Source organism: Bidens hawaiensis, unplaced genomic scaffold (genome assembly GCF_021521415.1).
Source record: "Bidens hawaiensis isolate Kalapana, Puna unplaced genomic scaffold, B.hawaiensis_p1.1 tig00082817_1, whole genome shotgun sequence".
Classification (NCBI taxonomy): Eukaryota; Viridiplantae; Streptophyta; class Magnoliopsida; order Asterales; family Asteraceae; genus Bidens; species Bidens hawaiensis.
The window spans coordinates 460-13996 of record NW_027503918.1 but is presented as its reverse complement, the minus strand read 5'-3'; the positions used below and the strand labels follow the sequence as shown (position 1 = coordinate 13996).

At 38.1% G+C, this 13537-nt stretch overlaps 1 protein-coding gene across 1 annotated transcript; it reads left to right on the top strand.

Moving 5' to 3' along the window:
* Window positions 1-6794: 6794 nt before the first annotated feature.
* Window positions 6795-7203, top strand: LOC143607476 (uncharacterized; the record flags this gene model as incomplete). The annotated part of the gene is made up of 1 exon (XM_077082913.1): window positions 6795-7203. A coding segment is annotated over exon 1 (409 nt), but the record flags the coding sequence as incomplete, so codon positions are not given.
* Window positions 7204-13537: the final 6334 nt, after the last annotated feature.

The following is a 13537-nucleotide window of genomic DNA, read 5'->3' as shown; positions in this document are numbered from 1 at the left end:
TCACAAAAGTATTGAGCAGAGATTTTAGAGTCAGCGTTATTCACCAGCTTTGTGCTGACTTATTTTCCCCCCATGTTACAGGGAAACAAGAAAGGTTAGACTATACAAGCAAAGAGGAATAGAAGATTGGAGTTATAGTCATTAGATGCTATTTGATGGCTCAGATATTTTATTTCAAAATTTTATAAAAGAAATATGTTTTCGAAAGAAATGTATTTGAAACATTGAACGGGTATTTAAACCCGAGAGTTTAATAAGTTTTCAAAGTAAGAATATTTTATTAAAGACTTCCGCTAAAATAAAAACCGCAACTCTGATGTATTTACAAAACAGGTACCAACTTGTGGTCATACGCCTAGGCCCTAACGTGGGGTGTGACAGGTTGGTATCAGAGTCATTAATCTTAGTTAATTAGGTATTTAATTATACCTAGGCTTTGATTAAGGATAAGTTTTGAAAACTTATTATACAAGCAAACAAGATACTTAGTTGGAAAGTATCAACAAATTATCCAAAACTGATACGGATAAGAAATGAATAATACAAATAAGATAGTAGCGTCTTCCTATCCTTAAAATCTAACTTCGCGCATATGTCCGATTGTCAATCTAGCCAAGGATCATGTCAGCCTCGATTTGGCAAAGGAAAATGATTTATGGGAACATATTTTCTCCCAATTCCTATATCTAGCGATGAAAGTACATGCCAAAAAAAATGGAGGAAGATTCAGATTCATTCTATTCTAACATTCCACTAGCTCGGATTATTCAGAATCAAAATACGTATGGAGACGTATCAAGTAGATCTAAGAAACCAATGATGCCAAAGGAAAAAAGAAGTAATAAATTATCCGGAAGAACATATTCGAGATCATGAATATTTTCCGGAAACTCAAGATTCTTACCTTGCTCGCACTCAAAAGGAAGAAACAATGGAAGAGATGGAGGTGGAAGAAAAAGAAACGGAGACTATCAAGAGAGATAGCAAGATTAAGAATTTCGTCATTCGCTGGAAGAAATAGAACCTTAGTAATTGTAGAGAGTATAATTGTAACAAAAATAATATGCACTCTTGTAACTATAATAAGATGAATAAAAGATATGTTTTGAATTCTTCGAATATTGGACTTATCTTTTAAAATTTTATTGTAGTATGTCAAGAGAAGAAAGTGCAAACTCTCACAATAGTCCTCCCAAGAAATCGGGAAACGAAGAAAACATTAATAATAAAGATAATGAAATTCCCGCCCAATATAAAAAGGGAATTCAAAAGACGATTAAGGAAGCTATGAAAGACTTTACTACGAGTCAAAGTCGACCAAAATCTAACAAGAGGAGTCGAAGTAAATCTGTTTCTTCAAGAAAGGTAGAAACTTGTGATAGTTCTACAGCTAATAATAACCCAAGGAATAAGAAACGAAAGAAACGAAAGATTCAAATAGGGTGTAACTTTAAGAACTTTAAAGTTTACAATCCTAAAGAATTTCATGGAGACTCAGATGGTATAGCCGCTATGAGATGGCTAGAAGAACAAGAATCAATCGTAACCATAAGCAAATGTACTGGTGAGGAAGCTATCCAGTATTCTTCACAAATGTTCAAGGGAGAAGCTCTTGAATGGTAGAACACCCTAATTCAAAACAAGGGTCGAGAAACCATGTATAATCTAAGTTGGTAAACATTCAAAGGTCTCATATTGAAGAAATTTTGCCCAACTCATGAAATGGATCGAATTCAAACTGAGTTATGGAATCACAAGGTTGTTGGCACAAATCTTAGGGAATATAACACTAAATTCCTAGAGTACTGCCGACTGGTACCACATCTAGTAACTCCGGTATATAATAAAGTAACTCGTTATATATATGGGTTACCAAGAGAAATAAGAGACATGGTACGATCCCATATGCCAGAAACAGTTGATTCGGCTATGGAAGTGGCCGGATACTTAATCAACAGCATGATAAGAAATCAAGAAGAGGAAAATGAGAAAGACAAAGAAACCAAGAAAGTCAAAGATTCCGAAAAGATAAGAAAAGAAGAAAGTATTCCCAAGTCAGCTTGTAAGACTTGTGGAAGAAAACATACTGGGAAGTGTCGACTAGAAAATTCAAACAATTGTGCATACTGCAAGAGAGCAGGACACACAATAGAAGAATGTCGTAAGAAACTAGGAGTATGTTTTACGTGTGGAGCACTTTAAGACTGAATGCCCGAAAAGAAAAGCTAATCAAGATTAATGAATGACAAGATCATATCAAAGAAATGTCAAGATAGATTAGCTAACTTTTGTATATTTGTAACTCGTTCTTAAATGAGAAGTTTTGTAATCAAAGAAGGGTATTTAAGTCCCTAAGTTATAAATGAAATATTAGCATATAGATCGTGTTAATACACAAGAATGCCTATATTCATTACCTCTAAAGAACAATCAAGAGGTTCAATTATTGAAAAGTTCATGCGAAAGTTAGAACAAGAAAACGTTGAGAAAAGTTATCATCTAGGAGGATGATATACCAAACGTTAGAAAATATCTAAACATACAAGGTCAGTATATTAAAGAAAGAAGTTCGTTATTGACCACAAAACAATTAAGCAATACAACTGATGGAATATTATTACCTACCTAGTAAGGTTGATCAAAAAGTCAAAGAAAAAGAGCTTGAAGATATTCAAGAGAATACAATTGCTAAGTATAGCAAATAAAATTAAAGTACAAAGAGTACTGTTAGAATATAGAGAACGTCATTGATCAAGATCAAGGATATAATGGATTCGATAGACTGAATTTAAACAACAACTTAGTGGAATAAATTCAACAGATTGAATCAAAAACAACAATGTAGTTAACATCAGTAAATGTATAGAATACATAACGGTAAGGTAAATAATTAAACACATCTGATCAATGTGTTTAGCAATTTATAGTTACTAATGATATTCTGAATTATGGTCTGGTTACATCATTCGAGGATGTAAGTTAGCAACATAAAGACCCTAGTCATTCTGCATACAGATTGCAACAACAAGAACCAGATTAGATAGAATCTAATCAACAATTAAAAATCAAGAACTATTCACTCTTAACCAACGAAGCTTGAGGACGAGATTCATTCTAAGGTGGGGAGGATGTAACATCCCCAAAATTTCGATCCAAATTTAACAACTTAGGAATCTTAAGGGATCAAAAATAATCTCAAGATAAGTAATAAGAAAATATTAAATAAGGAATTATAAGAAAAATAAGGAAATAAAAATATTTCAGAAAGTTAAGTTTACTTACATGAAAGAAATTACATCCCACATTGGAAGATGTAAGAAAGTGGAAGCATTCCACCAAGGTTAGGAAGATGGAATCCATCCCACATGGAAACTGATAAAGAAATGGAAGCTCTTTATAAGAGATAGAATTTCCATAGTTATATTCTTTTATGAATATCATGTACCAAGTGGTCCTAGCGGAGAGTGCAAAGCACCTGAAAGCGCACACGCTCGGGCTCGGGCATGAGGACGAGGACGAGGACGACGGCGAAGGGCGTTGGGCGCAATGTGGCGCTTTGATGGCGCACTTTGCACTTCGCTCGAACAGAAACTGATTATAAACAAGGAGAAGGAAACAGAAAACAGGAATCAGTAACAGAAACTGATTATAAACAGGCAAGGTGAATACGCCCCAAACCTTTTATATTGAGTCAGAATGTTTGCATAGGATTTACGAATCCTTAAAACTTTGTGTACAATAATAAGAAACTGACACTCTGATTAAGAGTATACATGTGTTTGGATCCAAACATACATGGTGACTTGGCATTTTCTCCGAGGCCATGCATATCATCAACATGCCTCTGAAGGTCTTCGGGACTGTTCAGAGAAATGATATTGTGTATATAACTAATTGTACATGGTACTTAGGGTAATTTGATCCCAATTTAGTTGGGTGCCTAATGAGTAGTCACAAAGGTATTATTGTTGGTTTCACAAAGGTATTGAAAAGAGATTTTAGAGTCAGCGTTATTCACCAGCTTTGTGCTGACGTATTTTTCCCCCATGTTATAGGAAAACAAGAAAGGTTAGACTATACAAGCAAAGAGGAATAGAAGATTGGAGTTATAGTCATTAGATGCTATCTGATGGCTCAGATATTTTATTTCAAAATATTATAAAAGAAATATGTTTTCGAAAGAAATGTATTTGAAACATTGAACGGGTATTTAAACCCGAGAGTTTAATAAGTTTTCAAAGTAATAATATTTTATTAAAGACTTCCGCTGAAATAAAAACCGCAACTCTGATGTATTTACAAAACAGGTACCAACTTGTGGTCACACGCCTTGGCCCTAACGCGGGGTGTGACAGTTATGAGCTATGAGTGATCTGTACGTTACACCCGGGCGTATTCCGCTTAAAGCCGGGATGTTACAGATTGGTATAAGAGCCGTAACTATAAGATAGGTTGTTAGACATACCGGCCTAGTATAGTTATAGTTTATTTTAGGGCCCCGAATTGCACGTATACCTTATGTGCTACGCGCCCGCATTTTTATTAAAAGTTCATTCATATGCTCAAATTTATTACGTTTTATAGCGTCACTTATACACATATTCACACACAAACTCCAAGGCTTATGCATAAACAATTTATTTTAATTTTATTTATTTATTTTATTTAAAAAAAACGATTTTCAATCCTCTTAAAGATGGTTCTACGTGACGGGTATGTCGTAACTGGAAGGATGACACACTTGTTTTTCGAACCCTTGACACCAAGGTTTTTAAACCTAACGATAAGCAGGACCCGGTTGCTTATCTAGTGGGTTCAAAAAGGGTGCTGGAACTTATTAGGCCAAATCATACCACATCGAACGTCATATGAACCATAACTTTAAGTTGTCAAACGTGGCCATTTTCCTTTGTGAATAGAGAATGGTTGCACTCCTGCTCTTAAATTACATACAAGTTATGATGGTAAATGAATATCTTAATTTCAATATAATTTTTATGTGATTTTAGTATTATCAAAAAAATGTAGGTTTAAGTATTCCACTTCTCGAAATCGTCACTCGATAACTCACGCGCGTAGTACTCTCTTTTCAGCATGTCTTCTCGTTTCCTTCGTCGTCCCACAAGAAACTCCAGCCACAAGATGACAGCCCAGATCACTAAGCAACCGGCTGCTGTGCTTCCAAAAATGATGGCTCAAATGCACCAAACCATTGCTTCCAATTCGAACTCAGCCACTTCGGGTTAGAACTCCAACTCTTGTCGATACAAGACCTTCACCGATACAAATCATCTTAAGTTTGATGGCTCTGAAGGTGCCACTGCCCTACTGGAATGGTACCAAAGTATGGAGAGTACGTTCCTCCATATCGAATGCCCCGAGGACAAGAAGACACGCTTTGCTTCAAGTGTCTTCGGAAAAAGAGCCCTAACTTGGTGGGTGCAAGAAAAATCCACTCGTGGTGCTGAAGTAGCCATGGACTTGACATGGGAGGAACTTAAGGCAATCATGACCGAAGAGTTCTGTCCACCCAATGAACTCATGAATCTTGAGGTGGAATTTTGGAATCTAAAGGAAGAGGGTGGTGATAACGTTACTTACACCGCTCGCTTCAACGAGCTTAGCATCTTGGTGCCACATCTTGTCACTCCCCTCTCTCTCTCGTGGGATTAGCAAGTATATCCGGGGCTTACCAAGACAAATCAAAGACTCGGTTCAAAGCAGTGCTCCCAAAACTCTTAGCGAGGCGGTTGTCCTTGCTGCATCCTTGTCTGACAACCACGTTAAGGCGGGAACCCTCAAAGACAGCAAGAAGACTGTTGAGAAAACCGAGGCCGAACCTTCCAAAGAAGTCAAGGCCGAAGCCCCACCCAAACCAAACCGCAACAACAATAACAACAACAACTATTCCAAGAAACGAAAGCAAAACTATACCTTAATCCAACAAAACCCACCTCAACCTCAATACCAACCAACCCAAACCCAAACCCAAAACCTTCAAGCTCCATCTCCAAAGAAACCTTACCACGGACCTTACCCGTTTTGCCAAATTTTCCAACGACACCATCAACTCGGCATCCCTTTCCGACAATGCACCCATTTTGGCCGTTTTAGACACCTGCTAAGTGCATGTTTTGAACTCATGTGTACCAAACAACCCTCACCAAACCACCCTGCACTCCCCACACTTTCAACCAAAACCGTGTTTAACTCAAACTCAACCCATTGCTCAAGCCTACCCCACCCCTTGAGCGTGTTTCAATTGTGGAGATCCTAGTCATTTCCGTAATGCGTGTCCCCGACTCACATATCAAGTCCAAATGGTCGCTCCGCCTGTGTACCCTACTTAAGCCTATCAAGTTCAAACCTTTCAACCAGTTCCACAACTTATGGCCAGCCAAGTTGTTCAACCGGTTCAAGCCAATCAAGCCTCGACTTCACAAGCTACACCAGTCGTCCCCAATGCTCGCGGGGGGGGGGGGGCATTCGTGATCAATGCAAATCAAGCCCAGCATAACAATGATGTGGTGAACGGTATGTTCTTGGTTAATAACGTTTATGCATCCATTTTATTCGATACCAGTGTCAATATGAGTTTTGTGTCTTTTTATTTTGAGCCTATGCTTTCGTCGTCTCGTTCTAAACTCGAAAGGCCCTTTACGATTGAAGTCGCGAATGGTAAAACTATCTTGATTGACTCGGTTATTCGTGGTTGTACTCTAAATCTCAACGACTATGATTTTTCTATCGACCTCATTCCTATGCAACTTGGAAGTTTTGATATCATTGTAGGAATGGATTGGTTAGCTCAACATCGTGCCGAAATCGTGTGCTTTGATAATTATATTCGTATCCCGCTAGACGACGATCGGATTTTACGTATTTTCGGCGAAAATCCTTCCAAGGGTCTTAAGCTTATGTCGTGTACTCAAGCCCAAAAATACTTTCGTAAAAAGTATGTGGCTTTTCTTGCCAACGTCCTGGAAAAGAAACAAGAAAAGAAGACAATAAAAGACATTCCGGTAGTTCGTGATTTTCCCGAAGTTTTCCCTGAAGATGTTTCGAGTTTACCTCCTACTCGTGAAGTGGAGTTTCGTATTGATCTTGTGCCTGGTGCAAACCCCGTCACCAAAGCTCCTTATCGTCTCGCACCTTCGGAAATGCAAGAGCTAGCGAGTCAACTCCAAGAACTCTCTAGCAAAGGTTTCATCCGTCCAAGTTCGTCGCCTTGGGGCGCACCCGTTCTTTTCGTTAAAAGGAAGGATGATTCCTTTCGAATGTGTATCGATTACCGTGAACTCAATAAACTCACGATTAAGCACCGTTACCCTTTACCTAGAATTGACGACGTTTTCGATCAACTTCAAGGCGCATCTTGTTTTTCAAAAATCGATCTTCGTTCGGGTTATCACCAATTGCGTATTCATGAGGATGATAAACCCAAACCGCTTTTCGAACTTGTTACGGCATTACGAATTTATGGTTATGCCTTTTGGTTGAGCAGTGCACCTGCGGTGTTTATGGACCTCATAAACCGCGTATGTAAGCCTTACCTTGATAAGTTCGTGATCATGTTTATCGACGACATTCTCATTTACTCGAAATCTAAAGTTGAGCATGAAAAACATTTGCATGATATCCTCTTGTTGTTGAAGAAAGAACAACTTTTTGCCAAGTTTTCCAAATGTGAGTTTTGGTTAAACGAAGTCCAATTCCTTGGTCATAACGTTAACGAAAAAGGTATTCATGTTGATCACGTTAAAATTGAAGCCGTTAAAAATTGGAAGACCCCGACTTCACCTACGGAAGTTTGATCATTTCTTGGTCTCGCTGGTTATTACGATATTTTCATTTTGAACTTCTCCAATGTCGCTTTACCCCTCACCTCCTTAACTCATAAGGGTAAACCTTATGGGTGGGGGGCTAAGAAAGATGAAGCTTTTCAAACCTTGAAGCGTATGCTTTGCAACGCTTCTATCCTAGCCTCTCCCGAAGGAAACGAGGATTTTGTTGTCTATTGTGATGCCTCGAATCAAGGTCTCGGTTCCGTTCTCATGCAACGAGGAAAGGTCATCGCCTATGCGTCACGACAACTTAAGATTCATGAAAAGAATTATACGACACACGACCTTGAGCTCGGTGCTGTTGTATTCGCGTTGTAAATTTGGAGACACTTTTTGTATGGAATGAAATGTGTGGTATTCACCGACCCCAAGAGCCTCCAACATATTTTGACCAAAAAGATTTAAACATGAGGCAACGAAGATGGGCCGAACTTCTTAGCGACTACGATTGTGAAATACGTTACCGTCCCGGTAAAGCAAACGTAGTAGCTGATGCCCTTAGTAGCAAAACCCATGTCAAAAGCATTCTTCTTCTAAGTGTTGTTATCCAGACCGATCTTCAGCTACGTATTTGAGGCCCAACACATCTTCGTTACTGAAGGCAATTTATACAAAGAGATGTCGTGTGGTGCTGAACACCAACTCGAAACCAAGCGTGATGGTTTGCTCTATTTTCTTAACCGCCTTTGGGTCCTAGATCATGACAATCTTCGCATGTTTATAATGGACGAAGCTCACAATTCACGATATTCTATCCACCCCGGTGCGGATAAAATGTATTTCGACCTTCGAACCAATTTTTGGTGGCCCGGCATGAAGAAAGATAACGCTATCTATGTCGGAAAATGTTTAACATGTGCTAAGGTAAGAGCCGAGCATCAAAAACCTGCTGGTTTGCTCTTGCAACCTTTTATTCTAGTCTAGAAGTGGGAGAACATTACGTTGGACTTCGTCACAAAACTTCCTACATCCAAGAGGCAACATGATAGTATTTGGGTAATCATCGATCGATTAACCAAATCAGCCCATTTCATTCCCATTCGGGAAAAGCTTTCGATTGATCAGCTCGCTCAAATCTATGTCAACGAGATTGTTTGTCGTCATGGTATACCTTTGAGTATTATATATGACCGTGATGGTCGTTTTCTGTCTCAATTTTGGAATTCGCTTCAAACCGCTTTGGGAACCCGTCTAAATCTTAGCACCGCTTATCATCCTCAAAAGGATGGCCAGTATGAAAGAACCATTCAAACCCTTGAGGACATGCTAAGAACTTGTGTGCTTAATTTTGGTGGTAATTGGGATACTCATCTTCTGTTGGTTGAGTTTTCATATAATAATAGTTATCATTCGAGCATCAAAATGGCTCCATTCGAAGCGCTCTACAGCCGTAAATGTCATTCTCCCATTTGTTGGAATGAGATCGGTGAGAATCAGCTCACTAGACCCGAAATGGTACAAGATACCACCGACAAAATAGCTCCAATTCGTAATAATCTGCTTACTGCTAGAAGTCGTCAAAAGTCTTACGTTGATAAGCGATGACGACCCTTGGAACTTGAAGTCGGCAACCTTGTCCTCCTTAAGGTTTCACCTTGGAAAGGAGTAGTCCGTTTCGGTATGAAGGGTAAACTAGCACCCCGTTTTGTTGGCCCATTCAAAATCCTTGAAAGAATTGGAGATGTTGCTTATCGCCTCCAGCTCCCGCAAGAGCTTCAAGGCATCTATCCTGTGTTTCATGTTTCGAACCTTCAAAAGTGTCTAGCAGACGAGGACCTTCATATCCCTCTTAACGAGGTACGTATCGATAAGACAATGCACTTTGTTGAGAGATCGGTGGAAATAGTGGAAACTAAGCGTAGCCGAATCCCTTTGGTCAAGGTTCGTTGGGAATCTAAGCGCGATGCGGAAGTCATTTGGGAACGTGAAGACCATATGAAGACTAAGAATCTGCATCTTTTTGCAACGGATGTTAATTCCTAATTTCGGGACTAAATTTCCTAAAAGTTGAGAATGTTGTGACATTAATCAAATTCAAACTATTATTTGTACTCTTTTTATGACCCGTTTGTAATCGGAACTTTCTACTTAAAAAAAGCGTTGAAATATCAACTATGTTTTCGGTTTTATCTTTATCGTAATTACATGTGGCTTGTAACCTATTCCTTTAATGTAAAACATGTGTATTTTAGCAACTTTTGATCACCAAGTAATACCCAAGGGACTTGTTTGCAAAAAATATTCAAACTCATATCCCCCTCCCTTTTTCCACCCATCACCGACACCCCAGCCCTCCAATCAAGCCGAAAAATCAGGGGTTTTACATAATATCTTGATCCGTAATCTCCACGACAATCATCCTTAAGGAAAGAACGCGTAATTGACAGCTAATCACACCAATTACGAATTATTTTCATTAATTATTAGAGCGCACTGAAATCGACCTCGTTAGCCTATAAATACGAGTCCAAACCTAAATTAAATTCTCCACACCATCATCTCACTATCGCGAAGCAAACCCCTAAGACAATTGCATCTAAGAAGCCGTTCTAAGTCTCGTTTGATATCGCGTTTTGGCCGAAACCCTAGCTTTGGGTTCTCCTTCAATCCTTCATCATATTAGGTAATTAATATATGGGTTGGGATCGGATTTGGGCATTTGATAAAACCCCTCGGTCAATTTTAATCGATAGAGGGTATATAATCTTCAATTGGGATCGATATGATTTAGGGTTTATAATAGAATTGGGGGAAATTAGAACTACAATATATATATATATATATGTATATATATTCATTCTTGTGTTCTAACCAGATTAGTCACCAGCCCAGTTGGCTGGTGCACGTCTGTTAAAGCATTGAACCGGCCTGGGGCGCGGGTTCGATTCCCTCAGGCCCGATTTTTGTGGATTTTTTTGAATTAATTGTTTTAAACCTTTTTAATTATTAAATACTTTACTATATTAAAATTAATATTGTTTTACACTTGTTTAACAACCCGAACACCGTTGAAACTCTTAAAAGAAACTCTCTTTAAAACGTTTTCGGATATATATATATATATATAATCAATTATTAATATTTTATAATAATAATAATAACAACAACAACAACAACAACAACAACAACAACAATAACAACAACAACAACAACAATAATGGTGACTTTAAAGAATATTTAAACTAATAAAATTTTCTTAATCATGTGAACACTTTAACGATTCCCAAATCTATTATAAACCTGTTTTTGTTTTATATTCATATTTAGTTCATTCTTTTCGCTTTAGATATTTATGTTGTTTATACCTTATAACTAGGACAAATTATCAGGACTTCTCGTGGAACCATCTAGTTTCTTATATCGTTACCATCTCCTCGTTACCTTCCAAGTGAGTTATTCATAACCCCATTTAAACGCTTTTAATATTTTTGGAGTGTAGCATGTTACAAGTTTTATCGTTAGTTATGTGCTTATTTATAAACCGATTCACAATTAGCATACATGTTAATATTATTCTTGCATATTGTTTATGATTATACGTGAACTTGCTTGCAACGTGTTTACTATTCTTATGGTGGAAGTTAAGCAAACGCATACACATAGTGGGTAGGTCCGACGGGAGCGTACCTGCGCCGTCTAACGTTATGACTTTGGTTGTTCGTAAGGTGGTTCTCATTTCCCAATATTACTACAGCCTCGACTAAAGGAACGGTGAGGACAACATTTAATTGATTTCATTTACTTTACGCTTGAATATTTATTGCATTACGAAAGTTGAATTGTGCCTTTTTATATATATGTATACTCGAAAACTTATGAAAACTCACCAACTTAATTGTTGACAAATATATTATTTTCAACGTGCTACAGGTTGAATCGATGGCATGCTAAGGATGAAGATCATTAGTATACCTTAGGATATTTGAATAAAAAACTTATTTATTGTTTTGATGAAGTGTTTCTTTTTATTTTTAATTATGAATAATTGTGTACTTGTTACGTTATGAAATGAAATAATATAATTATTATCACTTTAAAAGTGTTACGAGCTATGAGTGATCTGTACGTTACACGCCGGGCGTATTACGCTTAAAGCGGGGGTGTTACATAGGTGGCCTTATTATCTTCTAGACACGCACAATGGAGAAACACACTTTCCATATGTTCGAACCACTTGTGGAAGGTTGTAGCACCCTCGGCTCTAACGTAATCATTTGGGTGTGCACTCGTGAACTGCTTAAAGGAGCAAGTAGTTTGGTTTATATTCACGGGGTGTGGCAACAAAATTCACGGTTTGGAGTTGAGAGATGATTGTTAGGAGTGCTTCCACGATTCCCTTAACGATGCGGGATGACATACTACGGCCAGAGTTGTTGGTACAACGGTTACAGTTTATGAGGTGGGAAGTCATACTGCAATGTTAAAATGTGTAAAATTTTATGAGACTCGAGTAATTGTTGTAGATATGTAAGTTTGCATAAATTGATACTTGTGAATTTTATTAACAATTTGAGATTGATATTGCGGTTGAGATTGAGAATTTCATCACTTATGAGACTTGATTATATAACATTTTATCATCTTTAACATTACGAGAAAAGAAAAAAAATAATAACATAACTTTAAAAAAATGAAATAATGAGTTCATTTGTTGGTTAGGGCTTTAGGAACCACCATGGGTCCTTCCAACAAAATGAGAATCATCGAAATTAAAATCAAATTAGGGGGGGGGGGGGGGGTGTTGAGGTGGACAGTTGAAGTAATTCGGGAACCACCCCATAATTACATACTTTACCCATATATTCAACTAAAACACCATACGGTTAAAACCGAGTTTAACCACGAACCACTGTGAATTCTGTTAAAAATTAAGGGTGTGATCGTCACATGACCACGTTTGGATACAATGATGGTAGTAGATTCGTGGACGTTTGGTGTGATATGCTCTGGCTTAATAAGTTTCACACCCTCACCGAACACTCTAGGAAGGCAACCGGGTCTCGCGATTGATTGAAATTTATACGCATTGCACTTCCTTAGGCTCGCAAGCCTTGGTGTCAATGGTTCGGTGAACAAGTGTGCCCCCCTTGCAGTTACTACATATCCGCCACACGAATCATCCTCAAGGAGAGAGAGCAGTAAAAAGGTGGGATTTCTTAAGGAAATTCTCGATTAAAAATCATACTAGAGTTTTGAAATACTTTTTGAATTAAAATCAATTTGGAGGGGGGGGGGGGTGTTGAGGTAGACGGTTGAAGTAATTCGGGAACTGCCCCGTAATTACATACTTTCACCCATCTATTCAACTAAAACAAAATACAGAATAACTGAGTTTAGCCACGAACCACCGTGAATTCGGTTATAAATTATGGGTGTGATCGTCACATGACCACGTTTGATACAATGAGGGTAGTAGATTCGTGAGCGTTTAGTGTGATATATATGCTTTGGCTTATTAAGTTTCGCACCCTCACCAAACACTCCAGGAAGGCAACTGGGTCTCGCAGTTGATTAAGATTTATGCGCATTGCACTTCCTTAGTCTCGCAAGCCTTTGTGTCAAGGGTTCGGTGAGCAAGTGTGTCCCCCTTACAGTTACTACATATCTGTCACATGAATCATACTCAAGGATATGGGAGTAAAAAGGTGGGATTTCTTAAGGAAATTCTAGATTAAAAATCGTACTAGAGTTTT